The 16,446-nt window shown below is 37.9% G+C and overlaps 2 protein-coding genes across 2 annotated transcripts; both read left to right on the top strand.

The window, feature by feature from the left end:
* Window positions 1-564: 564 nt before the first annotated feature.
* Window positions 565-9,692, top strand: LOC144567797 (uncharacterized). The gene is made up of 11 exons (XM_078317979.1): window positions 565-2,013; window positions 2,832-2,911; window positions 3,137-3,330; window positions 3,750-4,713; window positions 5,184-5,311; window positions 5,403-5,462; window positions 5,562-5,612; window positions 7,015-7,085; window positions 7,517-7,668; window positions 7,773-8,594; window positions 8,762-9,692. The coding sequence occupies exons 1-11, from the start codon at window positions 707-709 to the stop codon at window positions 9,520-9,522; spliced, it is 4,590 nt and encodes a 1,529-aa protein (XP_078174105.1). The 5' UTR covers window positions 565-706; the 3' UTR covers window positions 9,523-9,692.
* Window positions 9,693-13,148: 3,456 nt separating this feature from the next.
* LOC144567796 (uncharacterized) lies at window positions 13,149-15,513 on the top strand. The gene is made up of 5 exons (XM_078317977.1): window positions 13,149-13,531; window positions 13,877-14,046; window positions 14,326-14,374; window positions 14,471-14,537; window positions 15,157-15,513. The coding sequence occupies exons 1-5, from the start codon at window positions 13,357-13,359 to the stop codon at window positions 15,275-15,277; spliced, it is 582 nt and encodes a 193-aa protein (XP_078174103.1). The 5' UTR covers window positions 13,149-13,356; the 3' UTR covers window positions 15,278-15,513.
* The last annotated feature ends 933 nt before the right edge of the window (window positions 15,514-16,446 follow it).

Below are 16,446 nucleotides of genomic sequence, written 5' to 3'. Positions count from 1 at the left end.
ATATTATCATTATTACATCTATAAAAAGAAAAACAAACAAACACCCTAACAAATTTCTCATACATTTGCCGAACACCTACATTCACTAATTTCCTATGAATTAAATAACTTTAGTTTTGACAAATTGAAATTTCCACTCCTATAAGTACAAAATTTCGATGGTGCCGAACAGGTCCTGAATGTTCTTACTTCTTGTCCACGAAAATAATCCAACGCAAATTAAACATGACAGAGCAGTAATGGCTCAGAATTTGTTGCCACCGCCCACGGGGCCACGGGCTTCCCATAAAAGAAAAAAAAGTTGTTGCCACGTGGCTCCCTGCTTTAATATCGTGAAAATTCAGGTAGTAATCGAAACAGAAAGTTTAACATGTTATATGTCACGTGTCAGTTCCCGTCTTCTAGATACAGAAACTGTTAATTTTGATTTTTGAAACAGTTTCATTCTCGATCTCCTGTTAGTCTGCATACCTCTTAAAATCAGGGGAAGATAATATTTTTGATTTTTCCCATCGATATATAGGTTATCTTCAAAACCTCTTAAAAAATTAACATATAAAACAAGAAACCACCCCAAAAATATAAAATTTCGACCTCGGCCCCCTCTTGCCTTTAACCGCTCAAGATCGAGCCAGATTTAACAAAAACAAAGGACACTGACCTAGGGTTTGGATCATATACCCTAATTTCTCTCTCCAACTCCGCCATGGAAGAACCAGAGGGCGAACCAGGTGCTCAGCCAGGAACCCTAGCTCCTCAATGCGAGAACACCGAAACAGCGAACGACATTAATCGAGACACTGACGCGCCGCTATCTCCAAATTCGACCAACGAGGTGGCCGTATCAGAAACGGATTTGGAGGATAAGGGGACCGTGAGCTTGTCGGGAGAACTGAGTTCCATTGCAAATTTCACTCTAGGTGAAGAGAAAGAAGAAGTGGGTGCTATGGCTGGAGATGTGAATCCTTCTGTGAAAGGAGAAGAAGCTGATGCTGGGGAGGTTGCTACAGCTGAGGTCGAGTCAGTCCAGTGTTTGCATCCTGTGGAAACAGCAGCTTTGCACGAAGCAGTAATTTCTGGTACAGAGGAAGTGTTGAAAGAAGAGGGCTCTCAAATTGACCATGCAGTTAAAAAAGAAGGAGATGATGATGATCGGATGGAGATTTCCATGAAGGGAGAGGTGGGTCCAGCAGTCAACACCGGTTTGGTTAGCGAAGCAGGAGCAGTTAGGGAGGTGATGATAGCTGGAAATGATGATACAATGCCAAAAGAAGAGGAAGAATTAGAACAGGAGGTGGAACTGATGGATGAAACTGAGAGAAAAGAAGAAGATGTTACTCGGACTGACGAAGAGGCCCCACATCTGGACCAAAAGACGGTTCAGTCAGAAACAAACATTGAAGTCACTGATGAGTTGCGACCAGAAGATAGCAACCCAGCTCAAGAAAAAGAAAGTAGCATGGATGCATTGATGCATGATGATCATGGCGGTGATAAGGGAATGGATGAGGATTTGACACTGGAAGGAGACGGTGATAAGGCAACGGATGAGGATTTGACACAAGATGGAGATGGTGATAAGGTAACAGATGAGGGTTTGACACAGGAAGGAGATGGTGATAAGGCAATGGATGAGGATTTGACACAAGGAGGAGATGGTGATAAGGCAATGGATGAGGATTTGACACAAGATGGAGATGGTGATAAGGCAATGGACGAGGATTTGACACATGATGGAGATGAGGATAAGGCGATGAATGAGCTCTCCACGGGTGCGGATGGCGGTGGATTGGATGATGACACTGATGATGATCAGGCTAAACATGGGGAAGAAGTGATGGGTACGAATGATGGAGAGGAGGATGAAGAAGAGGATGATCCCCCACCATTGCCAGCGAAGAAAAGCAGTGGGGGGAGGAAGAAGCGGGGCCGGGCACCAAGGATCAAAAAGGGAGAGGAGGAATTATGTTTTATTTGTTTTGATGGTGGTGAGCTTGTTGTGTGTGATCGCAGGTCAGATGAGTAGATCGTGTTCTTGTTTTTTCTTGTAATTTACTGTAACAAGAGCAAAACCTTTCTTTATTGGTACCGACCTTGTAACAAGAACAAAACCTTTTACTGTAACAAGGAGAAAGCCCTTCTATTTAGTTGAGTTGCCCAATAGCTCAAAATTAGTCCAAATCTGATCGACTTCTGACCAAATTGATAAGGTTGAATAGCAACATCTGTTGAATTGATTCCCAATGGGTACTGACCTATGACAATCTATACAATTGAGGCTTTGAAGCTCACATTGACCATTGTACCAGTTAATGCAAAACAGAATTGAAAAAAATGATATCCCTACAACGTTTCAAGTCCGTTAAAGACTAGATTGGGTGTCTATTTGTTGGCATAAATAAACTTTAACACCCGGATTAATTTGTCAAGCACTCAATCTGGTTTAGGTTTCCCCAGAGACATCCAAATTTTAAATTTTGACAATATTTTGTCTCATTACAAAATCAGTAACATAACAACTCGTATTGAGTTCCTTTGGAAATTCACTATGCACCTCTGCACACTTCTTCACTCTGTGCTTGCTCTCTCATGTTCATATTTTTCCCTTGCTTAATTCTAGCAGTATATACATGTAAATTGCCATCTGCACATTTGGCCCCTCACATGAAGAGAATTTGCACTAAATATTGCAACTACCTATCTTCAGTGTCAGTGTCCTTGGAGGATTTGCTTGTTGCTAGCAATATAACTCACCAAATATTTGAACTGTGGGTTTGGCTTTCTTCCCTTGTTTTTGTTTTAACCTTTTGTTCTTTCTTTTTGCTATGCAGGGGATGTCCGAAGGTGTATCATCCGTCGTGTGTTAATAGAGACGAAGCATTCTTCCGTGCAAAGGGCAAATGGAATTGTGGTAAGTGCTATTTGCTTTTGATCCTGAGGTTAACATGGCAATATTGGATTGAGTTGAATATTAATTATAAAAATCAGGATGTCTAGTCAAAGCAATATATGTGCTTAATCACATTATGGACACCTTACTGGTCTGTTTCTGACTGACATTGGAACTTCAGAAATTTGTTTGAATATCCCTCTCTGACATTGGCCATTCTACAACTGATGCATGACAATATGGCAGGATGGCACATATGCAGTGAATGTCAGAAGCCAGCTCGATTGATGTGCTACACGTGCACCTATTCCCTTTGCAAGGGGTGCATGAAAGGAGCGGAGTTCTTGAGCGTCAGAGGGAACATGGGCTTCTGTCCCTCTTGTCTGTCCACTGTAACAATGATTGAGAAATATGAACGAGGAGAGCAGGATGCTCTTACGGTATGTTCCTTTTATACTATTTTTTTATTAATAAATATCTCTAGTTCCACGTTGGGTTGGTTTTTTCCTGGGAAATTGGGTCAGAATGAGAAAGGATGATTTTGCTTGGCCTTGTTGTCTCCTTATTTCTTGTTTTACTAAAAGACCTATTTGGATACGTGAACAAATGAGATTTTGTAATTTATATTCTCCGTTCAAATTCCTTTGCAACGAGGTTATAGAATAAACCATGTACTTGTTCTTGGAATTTGCTTTGTCCTAGAGAGAAAATGATCACTGGGGTCCTCACCATTACTTCCTTTAGGAAGTGATTGCAATTAAACAATGGTTTGGAGTAACAAATTCTCCAAAAATATGGCTTATTTTGTGTGGTTTTGGCACCCTTGACTCTATGATATTTTTGCCTTCTTATTTAACAGGAAAATATAAATTTTGAAGACAAAAGTAGTTGGGAGTTTCTATTTAGAGACTATTGGCTTGAGACAAAAGGAAAGCAGTCGCTGACACTAGAAGAGATATTGGCTGCCAAATCTCAACAAAACACCCCAGTGACCCCTGCTGCTAAAGAAAAGGAAACCTCTGATGAGCATGTCAGCTCTGACAACTCCTCTGCCCGTCGTACCGAAGCAGAAGAAACCTTGTCCAAGAGAAAATCTAGAAAGAGACTGAAACAACCAAAGACTACCCCCTCTCCCTCTTCAACAAATAAAAGGTTGAAGAAAATGCGAAAAGACAAAATTGGGCTTGCTGAGTGCTCAGAGAAGCGCACTCGCACTAGTAACAACAAGTCCAGCGGGACTAACTGGGCCTCTGAAGAATTACTTGACTTTGTTGCGCACATGCGTGATGGGGACAGATCAGTAATATCACAATTTGATGTGCAAGCCCTCTTGTTAGAGTACATCAAGAGGAAGAACCTTCGGGACCCACGAAGAAAGAGCCAGATAATTTGTGACCGCATGCTGGAGAATCTATTTGGCAAACCACGTGTTGGCCACTTTGAAATGCTGAAGCTTTTAGAATCCCACTTTTTCGAAGTGCCTCCTACTGTGATGGATGATAACCAAGGGGGTGGAGTGGTTGACCCGGAACCCGACCCAGAACCTGAAAACAGTGAAGGTTCCGCTTTGGGTACGGGTTCGGAAAAGAGAAGGAAGGGAAGAGGCAAGGGGACCAGGGCCATGCAGGGTAACTTGGATGACTATGCAGCAATAGATATGCACAATATAGGGCTGATTTATCTAAGGCGTAATTTAATGGAGGAGATTGTTGACAGTGAACCTGAGGACTTTGAGGAAAAGGTAGTGGGATCCTTTGTCAGGATTAGAATCTCGAGCTCAGGTCAGCAGCGCCAGGATATATACCGTCTTGTGCAAGTTGTTGGTATGGATATTTTTCCTCAAAGAAGTTCTGCTAATTAGATCCTCATATTTCTTGCAAATTATGCCCATTAAGTTTGCAGTATTTGTAGGAAACACCCAACATTCCTCATATAAATAATATATCTATAATTACTTTGGTCATTTTAGAAGGGAATCATTATTAGAAGTAATACATCAGAGACTGATTTTTCCGAAACGTTTTGCTATTTACTGGACAATTCCTTCATAATATTTTTTTGCAATAATCTCAGTGCTCTTTATTTAATCTGTTTTCTTAATTTTAGGTTAATTTGGGCATTAAAAAAAAGAGATGTTAAGTGGTATTGGAACTTTGAAAAATATTGGTTATTGTATGCAAAGAGAGATGTTTAATATCATTTGCAATTTTAGTAAAGTTTGGCTATAATCTGTGGAAACCCCTTATACCATTCGTATTGAATGTGCATTGTCACTGAGTAATTTGAATTTCAGGAACTGGTAGAGCAGCTGAGAAGTATAAGATGGGTAAAAGGATGACAGATATAACCTTGGAGATCTTAAATTTGGACAAGCAAGAGTTTATTACTATTGATATCATCTCCAATCAGGAATTTACTGAGGTAACTCTAGTTGTTTCCTCTATAAAGTATTTTATTCTGATGATTATATTTAATAAATTGCTCTGGCATGTAATTTGATTTGGTTTTGTAGGAGGAATGCAAACGCCTGAGACAGAGCATTAAATATAATTTTATACCACGCCTAACAGTGGTAAGAAAAATAGAATGAACGACTCATTTAAAGTAACAATCTTTGAGATTGCTACAAGTTTCAGATCATGACTTATCCTTCTTTAATTGCTTTTTTAAGGGAGAAATTCAAGATAAGGCCAGAGTGCTGCAGACCGTAAAAGTGAATGATGTAAGTAAATCTCTACTATTGTGTTTTTCCATAGGCGAACCTAACATGGCATAATTGCTCGAAGTTAAACTAGTATTTTATCTTGTCTTGCACAGGGATTGTGGTGATTTTTTATAAATATTTAAAAATTAAAGAATGATCGCAAATTTTAAAATAGTAAACAGGATATATACTGAAGAAATGTATAATTTTTCTAGTAAAAATATTAGGTTAATGTATTCTTTGGGATAAACTTTAGTATTTTGCAAACTAGATGAGGCTCGAGCTATAGGTGCTATTCATTCTAAGGATGCATACCAGCCCAACACAGAGCCAGCATAAATGGTAGGGTGGGGCAAAAATCCAGGATGGGGCATTATTTTGCAATTATTTTGGAAATAAGGCATACTTGTACAAATAATTTTGGTTATAGCTATACTTTTATTAGCATATTTTAACAATTATTTTGGGTCCTGGGGGGTGGGGGGTGGGGGGTGGGGGGTGGGGGGTGGGAGGAGGGATATGGCAAGTTGCCCCCCCACCTTGCCACAATGTGGCTTCGCCCTTGTACCATTATGTATATTTCTGTATCTGATATGTAAATAATTTGTTCGTTTTTTTTAAGTCGCTAAGGTATGCTCTTCTCTAATCAAGGGGGCTAAAAAGTAGTTAGTAAGAAGTAATTACTCATATATTTGTTAAAAAAAATATGTACAAGTCAAAGAAAATATCAGGTTTTTTACTTGTGATCGTACAATATTATCCAATCAGTTAAAGTTGGATGGAAAATCTGTATATTAAGAAAACTAGAATAATTTAAGGCACCTCGAAGGTTCAGCCCTCAAAGTGAAGATAACACATACTTGAAGGTGATAAAACAAAACAAGTACTTATAAATTGAGGATGTGGTGGGAGTATAAAATTTAACAAAAGATAACTAATTGGCTAAGCTAAAATGTTAAGATAACTAATGACGACTGATGAAGAGCAACATGATATTGCAAGATTAAGAGGATTTACCAGCTTTTGGGGGGGGGGGGGAGTTTCGCATGGAAGAGTTGATAGTTTATTCTACTGGTTGATTAAGTGGAATTTATATTAATTTTTTTATTAAGTTATTGTGGGAGTATCTATGTATTGATTAAAAGGTGAATTTAATTGTATATGTGCATTATTAAAAGGCTATTATGAATCGATGATTCAAATCTCAACCCATTACCTAACCAAAATTTGAACCCACTGTTTTGGGCCAGGTTAGATTACCAGATAGTGTACACTGCATTAAGCTACAATGAACTTTTGCTTAGGTCCCACGGTTAATGTGTTATATTTTCTAATTTAAGTGTGTAACACGAGAGCTTTTTCTCCTTTTTTTTATTGTTACACTGAATTTTTTGATTAATTATGCTTGAGTATTGTGCAGTGGATTGAAAGCGAGAAAATGAGACTCAGCCATCTTCGGGATCGTGCTAGTGAAACAGGACGTAGAAAAGAATATCCTTTTAAAGACTGAAATGTTTATTTGTTAATTGACACATATTTCCTTTTGTCTTTCTATATTATCATTTTTATAATTAGCTATTTCAATCCATATGCTGTTTCCTTTCTTTTACCCATCTTCTTCAAGTGTTAGGATTTCATTAGCTTAAAAACATGGTTCTGCAGTTCTTGCATTTTTCAGTATATCCTACCTGAGGATTAAAACACCATCAAACCCAAACAATAGTGCCATAAATATTTTTATTCCCCCCCCCCCAACCCCACCCCACAACCCACCCCCACACACACACAAAGGAAGAAGGAAAAAAAAGAAAAACTCTGAACAGTAAGAGATAATACTGAAACAACCTTGACCAGCATAATTTTAGTATTCAAGTTACGTTTAAATTTGGGTTTGTTAGTCCTTGACTTTGGTTATCTTCCACGCTGCGAGAATGTGTTGAGAAGCTGCAGCTTTTGAACACACCGGAAGAAAGATTGCGTAGGCTGAGAGAACTGCCTGAAATTCATGCTGACCCCACCATGGATCCTGATTATGAATCTGCTGAGGAGGTCGAACCTGAGATTGTCAAAAAAGGTAAAACTTGAATTGAAATATTCTCCTAATATAGTAGCAGATACATATTTGTATTACTGTATCATTATTCAACTGATATCTCTGTTCCATGCTCGATATTGCAGATCAATTTACCCGGCGAGATTCATTTGGCAGAAGAGGCAGTGAGGCAGTCTCACCACACAGAGGAGGAGATTCATTTGGCAGAAGGGGTGAGGCAGTCTCACCACACAGAGGCAGCGGCTTCTCAGGTGACAACTGGAGGGGTGGTGATAGCTGGAAAGGATCACGTAGAAACCAAAATGAGGCCTTCACTAACTCACTACCCTCCCCAACCACTCCCACTGCAAACAGGTCAGCCCATCCTTGGAGCAGCGAAAGGGAAAGGGAAAGGGAAAGAGAAAGACAGAAAGAAAGAGAAAGGGAGAGGGAGAGAGAAAGGCAAAGGGACAGAGAGAGGGAAAGAGAGAGAGAAAGAAATTTACACTTGTCAAGCAGTCATACCCAAAGTCAACAAAGTCAAACTAAGGCGTCAACAGTTGATGAGTCTGAAAAGATATGGCAGTACCTGGACCCGGCAGGAAAGACGCAGGGCCCTTTTTCGCTGGTCCAGCTGAGAAAATGGAACTCAAGTGGGTACTTCCCATCTACCCTCAAGGTGTGGCGGTTGAATGAGAAGCAAGAGGACTCCATACTTTTGACAGATGCATTGAACGGGAGGTTTCAAAAGGAAGAGAGGAATACTGCCTCTCCTTATACAATAGGTCAACGTAGGGGTGGTGGCGAGGATAATCCACCAAAAAGTGAGAAGGCTGCAGGTGGGAATGAGTTGAAAACCAATTCAGTTGTGAATTACGGGGCTGTGAATTCAGTTTCAGTTTCGCCTGCATTTGTCAAGGCTGAAAGTAGCCGTGCTCTTGATAGAAGTGCAAGTTTTTCTGCTGAAGGTACAAGCTCTCTAAAGTTTATCACAGTACCTTTCCATTGTGTTACATAACATAACCTTTGGTGGCCACTGCAGTCTTGAATCATTCTAACTATTAAAGCCAATAATATATGGTGCATAGAGCCAAAATTCTGATTAATAGGATCTCATTTATTACCATTGTTTTAGGCACAAGTCGATTAACAGATGATGCAAGCCAGGTTTCCTATCCACCAACCGAGCACTCACTGAACCAGAGTAACATTCAACAGAAGTCAGATCCAAGCACCACTGTCTTGTCAGATCCAAACAGCACTTCCAACACAGTACCAGCATCTGTGGGTCCTGCACAACAGATGACTAACAGTGCTGATTGGGCTACAGCTGCAGCAGCCATGGCACAGCAGATGGCTGCCATGGGCACCAATGGGGCAATGGCCTGGAATCCACAAATTCCAGTCCAGGGAAGTGCCAACACTAGCTGGGGCAACATGGTAGGTCCCACTGGCATGAACATGAGCATGAACATGGGGTGGAGTGCACCTAATTTCAACATACCAAATCAGTTTCCAGGAAATCCAAACATGAACTTTGCATGGGGCCCACAGGCTATGCAACCAGCTACAGCAGCCTCTTGGGGCACACTAATGCCCAGCAGTGCAAATCCAGTAAATCAGTTTCCTGCATGGGGAGTGCAGACACCAAATGTGAGCAACTGGGGAGTGGGACCAGCACAGGGTCCTAATGCAACCCAAAACCAGATTCTCAGTGCAGGACCTGTGCAAGGGAATGGGAATGCTAATGTAGCACCAGTTGGCGGTGATAATACTGGTGTTGATGCCTGGCCGCAGGGGGGCCTGCGTCCAGGGGTTTGTAAGTTTTATGAGAATGGGCATTGCAGGAAGGGTTCTGGTTGTAACTACTATCACCCACCAGAGGAGAGGCGGTAGTCTGAATAGCTGTAATTTCTAAATAATATTTTGGTGGAATAGTTAGTTTGTTAGTTTTGACATGATGTATGTACATACATGTGGCAAATGCAAATGCTGGAGAGTGGTGTTTTGACGCCTTATGGGCTCCCTGCAGTTGAGTTGTCATGTACTGTTTACTTGTTTATTTTCTTTCTTTTCCTTCTATTTTAGCATCTCTGTGTAGGTTGAGTAGGTACCTTCAATGTTCATCAGTAAATTTGTGAAGGTAGAAACGTAGAGTGATGAAGAAAGAAACGCCCAACTATCTGATCTGATATCTTTTTCCTTAGTTCTTTATTCATGCTTTGTAGTTATGTTTGATCCAATCTGAACCGAATGATTGGGAGCTAGCTTACTATCAAATTTGATTTGAGATGATCCAACAAATCTATGTTCAACAGGAAGGACTCCAATCACCCGATATTTTTATTAATTGAATTTAAATGGAATTTCGATTTGTAGTTGATTTATCAGAGAATGGAACAATCTATCTTGTCCCTCTAATTCAAAATTTAATCTTGAAAAAGGAATTCAGGATGTTGAAATCCGTCTCGTCTAGGATAAAAGAGAACCTGGATGTTGTGAACCATCCCGTTGTCTCGGATGCAAAGAAAAACAGAAAAAAAAAAAATTAAGATTAACTCGTATTTATGATACACCTGGAAAAATGTAGCAACACTCAGAGGCGGACCCAGATTAGAACAGGGGGCAGCCGTCCTTTTTAAATTTCGAGTTTTAGTGGTGATCTATAAGTACTGATCGACTGTTTCTCCTTGGAAATTTTTCTGCCCCCCCTCTAAGTGTTTAATTTGTAATTTAGTGTTAAAATTAAAATAATTTTTTTGAATTATGATTGGTAATTAGAATTATAAGTTAAAGTATTAGAAATTATGAGTCAGGGCATTGGAAAATATAAGTCAAAACATTATTTTTTTTTTTATCAACTACCAAATTAGTTAATGAGTTTAAATCTAATAAGTTATTTAAACCCGATTTGATTTTGACTCCCTGACAAAAACTTTGGATCCGCCTAGGGCTATAAATGAGCCGAGTTTGAGCGAGTTACCCCCAACTCGAACTCAGCTCGTTTAATAAACGAGCGAGCCAACTCAACTTGAGATGATAAGAACGAGTTGCAGAGCCAACTCGAACTCAGCTCGTTATCAACTCGAGTTGGCTCACAACTCGTTTATAACTCTACAAACAACCAGTGATAGTATTACAACACAAGTTCAAACTCAGCTCGTTATCAACTCGAATTGGCTCACAACTCGTTTATAGCTCGTTGGCTCACAACTCGTTTATAGCTCGTTTAACCAGTGATAGTATTACAATACAAGTTCAAACATATTTTACACGAATCTCAAAGCACAAATAACAGTCTAGAGATTTGGATTTGATTATTTTATGATTTATTGTGACCAATACTATGTAACTTTAATGTAACTCGAGTTATAAATGAGCGAGTTGGGGCCAACTTGAACTCAGCTCATTTATTAAACGAGTTGGCCAACTCGAGTTATAAATGAGCTGAGTTGTAAATGAGTCGAGTTAAACGAGCTGTAAATGAACGAGTTATGAACAAGTTACGAGTTCGAGCTTTTTTGCCCAGCCCTAGATCCGCCCCTGAAGCTTCTGACATACTCCACTTCATACCTTAATTTGCACACTTTTCAATTAAAGTCCCTAGGTTTCAAGACAACCCAAAACAGTTTACACAGGGAATAAATCCCGATTGAGATGCAAATTGACAAAAGAAAGGAGTGAGAATGTAAATGGGGAGGATGCAGATTTCTTTCAATGGTTGAGATTTCCCAAAAAGGCACGCAAAATATGAGATATCTCAGAGGATGCGAATTCAGCGGGAGGAATAGGGATTGTATCGTGCATATATATATATTAGATTATTCCGTCCGGTTAATTTTTTTATGAGGAGGTTCAAATACCTCCATGTTTTTGTGTCTTTATCATGCCTTCATCTCTCTCCATCATTTTCAAAGTTCAAACAGTCGATCCGAACCGCTCAATCTAACCTCCATACTAAAATATGTTTGGAGGCCAAATTTTATATTTTTAGGAATTTTTTTACTATTTTTTTAGATAGGTACAAAAATACTGTTTTTAGATGGTTCAGATTTACTGATTTTGTACCAATCTAAAAAAATAGTAAAAAAAATCCTAAAAATATAAAATTTGGTCTCCAAACATATTTTAGTATGGAGGTTAGGTTGAGCGGTTCGGATCGACTGTTTGAACTTTGAAAATGATGGAGAGAGATGGAGGCATTTGAACCCTCCTCTTTTTTTATTTTTGTTTTGTTAATTACGGTATGGGATTTGAATTATTAGGACGAAATTGTTTGTACCATCCGCTCAACGAGATAATTCATCCCGTTTTTTTTTTATATTTTGATTTTTCCCGAAACGCCAACCTTTAGTGATATTTTTATTTTCTATTTTCTACTAATAAAAAAATCGGCTCCAATCACACATCCTGATATTTTATTAGATAAAGTGGGACCGATGTCTGTATCAAAAGCCCAGTAAATGAAGTTTGCTTTCGTTGAGAGAAACATTTAATTTTCTATTTGTTAAGATAGTGAAAAATATCTAATACAGTTTATAAAATTTTAAAACATCGGATCGATAAAAATGCGTATGAAAATATTTAGATTTGAATTATTTTAGAGAAGCTCGTAAACAATCTAGACTAGATTGTTCAACTAAAATATTTAAGAGGACAAGACTAATGGTCCGGTTACAAATTGTTATTTTGTTTTAGAACAATTATAGAAGGAGAAAAAAGAAAAATAGTTTTAGAGCTACCTTATGCATTTCCCTTCAGAAATTATCTCAAACTCTGTTCACAAATAAATTATATTAGTTTTAAGCCACAAAATTAATTCGATATACAAAATTAGTTCAAAAATTTTAAATCCTTGTATTTAGACACATCACTCGTAAGGTACACAGGTTTGAACGATTCAAATTTGTCATTTGAAGTTAATTCAATAGATTTTAGAGTTTAGTTCACAAAAAAACTTGGTGAACTTACAAACACCCTAGTTCTACTCTATATATCAAATCAAAATAAGAAAAATTAAACCAAACAAAATATAGAAACTTAAGTAACACTTAATCGAATTAGTTTCAAAATGAGCGAGACACGAGCAAGCTAATGTTAGAGTTCGAGCTAAAAAAATGGCTCATGGCTCGCTTGTTTCCAAAATGAGTGAATTAACATTAAGGTTTAAGCTAAAAAAGTGGTTTGTGACTCACTTGAGTTTGAGTGAGTCACGAGCTTTTTTGCTAGTCCCACTCTCAAGTACGTGTAAGGTGGGACCCACTACTTTACGATCCGTATTAACCAAAAAAAAAAATGTTTATTCAGGAATGGCGCAGGCCAGTATTATTTTGTTTTGAGATTTATGTTGTGCGAGTCATGAATATTTTTGCTAATCCTACGTTACGACCCATATTAACTAAAAAAAAATGTTTATTCGGGGCGTGCAGGGCCAGTATTATTTGTGCTTTGAGATTCGTGACAAGTTAAAAGGAACGGTCCGGATCCACTGATTTTAAAAGATTTCCTTTACGGTACCACTGTACCAGGGAGTATCCGAATTTCCATTGAACAGTGAACACCATACTTGCGATCAACTGGCGAAGGTGTTGCAAGCTGCAACGTGTGCTCCATGTTTATTCAATTAACTATCCATCTTTGGGTCCATCCCCGAAAGCCCGAACTAGGTTGGATCGTGGTTCATGGAGAATTTGAGAAAGAAAGAATAGAAAACGTCCGAGAGGGAGAGAGATGGAGCAACCACCGGAAGGCGGTGGCGAGACGAATCTAGGATCCAACGGTACCGGCGTCGATCGTCCGGTACACAAAGGGAAGTCGTGTAAAGGGACTCTCTACTACTCTTCGCTCCGAAAATCTCGCGAAAAAAATCCCCTGTGCTGGGGCTTCCCTAAGTCGCTTCCACAAGGTAATTATCTTGACTCTTTTTAAGGTTTTATTTGTTGTAGAATTGAAATTTGGGGTTTGTTCGAGCATCGTGGGCTAACTCTCGGATATGTTTCCTTTATCTGTATTATATTATTAGACCAATATTGATTTCTTAGCGTATATGTGTTGCGCTTGGATAATAGTCGGAGTGCAAGATTGCTCAGAATGGGTAGTTTATGGATCAATTTGTATCAATCGTAAAGCTGAGTCCCATTATTTTGGAAAACCTTGGATCTTTGGGCCATCAATTTAAGATTTTACTGTTCTCTCAGTTTCAATTGAGTTTCTAACATGTGTTCTTGTTATCTTGTGGTTGGTTGCACAGTGAATAGCAAACTCGTAAAACAAACTGAAGCTGAAGCTAGAATTAAAGGAAACCAACTAACAGACTTTAAGTACTTTTGTGTTGGTTATTCCATGTACTTCGATAACAAAAACAGGAGCAAAGAGCAGTCAGAGGATCAAGTAGACCTTCCCTTTTGTGTTGGAATTGAGGTACCTTTTCTTTTTTGTATTTACTTATCATTTAGCATTTAGCATCTTACAGGTTTCTAGGGTAGTATTTTTCCAATGGGACATCTCTGTTTGATTGAACCGCTATTTATTTCCTACGAGTACTAAATCAATTAGGAAACTGGGAAGTAGTTGGCATGGTCCTTGGTTAAGAGGTGGTTCTTTTAATGCTATTAGAAGTAGGGATGATCATTTTCTTAGCCTGTTCCTTTTGCACTTAATTTCAGTTTTTTTAATCTATCAAAAAAACTTGTCTTTCAGATCCTAGCAGATAAAAGAATGAATCCTTCAGCTCATGCTAATAGAGAAGGTATGAAAGTTTTCCTCGTATATTATTTCTGTGTTTTTTCTTGATACGCTTAATCTGACCTAATTGATTGATTTTGCTATTTTGTTTTCTCTATAGCAAATGAACCACAGCCTCAACCACAGAGGAAGAAACGTTATAATTCTCCTATAGAGTTCCTTGAGAGGTACTGTTATTTGTCCTGTTTTTTTTTTCTTCCTTTTCAATTTTACTTGGCATTTGTATGTACAAGAAGGAAAAATTGCATAATAAAAACAATTCTCAAATTGTTGTGATAGTTTAGAGAACAGTCTTCCTCCATTATAAGAACTTTTGCCAATAATTAAAGGAGGAGCTTTTCTGAGATTCATAAGTTGTGTAGAAATTTTTTCATAGCTTTCTGTAAAAGATCTATATATGGTGTTCTTTTGGAATTAAAGAAAGAAAAAGAAAAGCTAAAGCTCCAATCAGGTTTGAGGGAAAAATGTATTGTGTTGGATAGTACATTAAAAAAGTATTCTGGACCTGAACTGGTGAAGATTGTCAAGAAGTATATAGCGTATAGTTTGGTAACATTTAGTTTGTGTTTCATTTTGGCTGCTTAAAGTCATCTCTTATTCTATAAGCTGGATATGTTTGCAAAAACAACCTTTTTGATGCGATATTTAAAATATTATTTTTCTTGTATGTTATGCCATGTCTTAATTAATGTATCATTTTCCTTTTCTCTTTACTATTCTTTATTCAATAATCAGCAAGGAACTTGAGAACGAAAAATGTTTCTATTATTGTTTCTTTGAATACAGGTTTCAGAAATGCTCTGGACTAGTGGCGGCAGGTGTAGCCAATAACATGAGCAAGGTAGGTGGCTATGTAAAAGAGAGCGTAGATGACATACTGTATCCATATCGTAAACGGCCCAAGTAAATAGTTCTGCTCTATTTTGAAATAATACACCGAACTGGAGGCTCCATTTGATCTGCTTGATTTTTGTAATTTCTTTAGAGATAGATGTACTTGATCAGTTCTATGAATAGCTGAGCTTCTCTGTGCAGCTTATTACTAGTGTTGATCTTACTTTTTTTCTCTCTCTATGTATATTATACTCGCTAGTAATACTGGCTTAGCTATGCTCATGGCTAACTCGTATATGCTGGCAATAATTGATATGTTCGGCATATTTTTTTATTGTATTGTTGCTATAACTTCGTAGATTAAGATAACACTCACCTTTTGCTTCGATTTAACCTATTATAATACGTGCTTATATAAGAGTAGAACTAGGGTGTTCTTAAGCTCATCAAAGTGTTTGGTGAGCTTGATTTCAAAACCCGTCAAATCGGTTTCAAATGACGAATCCGAATCGTTGGAACCCGTCTATTTTACGTGTGATGCATCTACATGTGAAATTTTTAAACTTTCGAATTAGTTTAGTATAAAGTCAATTAGTCAAAATTAAAAGGTTAATAAATTAATTTTAGTGCATTCATTTTTTGAACATTTTTTGACCGCTTGACTTTATACTAAACTAATTCGAAAGTTTAAAAATTTCACATGTAGACGCATCACACGTAAAATAGGCGGGTTCCAACGGTTCGGATTCGTTATTTGAAACCGATTTGACGGGTTTTGGAGTCAAGCTCACCAAACACTTTGGTGAGCATAAGAACACCCTAGTTCTACTCCCTGTATAATATGAGGTGTGCACGTGCATTACATGTATTTCTTGTTTGAATCGAAATTTGCAATTATAACTCAATTTTGAATTTGAAATTTTTAATACAAACTATCAGAGCAAAGAAAACCATATTCAGATTCTTGGCGAGCCGAATATATATATTTATATATTATAACTTGTACAGTCCTAATTCTGATAAGTGTTAACTCATAATTATCCATGTCATATGTTTGTATCATCAAGTGGCATCCTTCAACCTAACAAGTAAAATTTCCAAATATAGTTGTGTCAACCATTTTTCCGCTACGTTTTATTAAAGTGTACCCCATGGACAGAGTCAGGAATTTTTTTATGGAATTCAATAATTTTACAATAAATAGTTAAATACTGTTATATTTATTCAGAAAAACAAACTTTG

The sequence above is a fragment of the Carex rostrata genome, chromosome 16, assembly GCF_964058835.1.
Source record: "Carex rostrata chromosome 16, lpCarRost1.2, whole genome shotgun sequence".
In the NCBI taxonomy this organism is placed as follows: Eukaryota; Viridiplantae; Streptophyta; class Magnoliopsida; order Poales; family Cyperaceae; genus Carex; species Carex rostrata.
Note: the sequence above shows the minus strand (reverse complement) of the source record. Positions and strands in the feature narration are given on the sequence as shown.

Excerpts from the sequence above, each read along its gene's own strand:
- LOC144567796 (XM_078317977.1), top strand. The coding sequence starts at position 13,357 with ATGGAGCAACCACCGGAAGGCGGTGGCGAGACGAATCTAGGATCCAAC. Across the intron at positions 13,532-13,876 it reads CCCTAAGTCGCTTCCACAAG|TGAATAGCAAACTCGTAAAA; the intron begins GTAATTATCTTG and ends TTGGTTGCACAG. Across the intron at positions 14,538-15,156 it reads CCTATAGAGTTCCTTGAGAG|GTTTCAGAAATGCTCTGGAC; the intron begins GTACTGTTATTT and ends CTTTGAATACAG.
- LOC144567797 (XM_078317979.1), top strand. The coding sequence starts at position 707 with ATGGAAGAACCAGAGGGCGAACCAGGTGCTCAGCCAGGAACCCTAGCT. Across the intron at positions 2,912-3,136 it reads AAAGGGCAAATGGAATTGTG|GATGGCACATATGCAGTGAA; the intron begins GTAAGTGCTATT and ends ACAATATGGCAG. Across the intron at positions 7,669-7,772 it reads ACCTGAGATTGTCAAAAAAG|ATCAATTTACCCGGCGAGAT; the intron begins GTAAAACTTGAA and ends TCGATATTGCAG.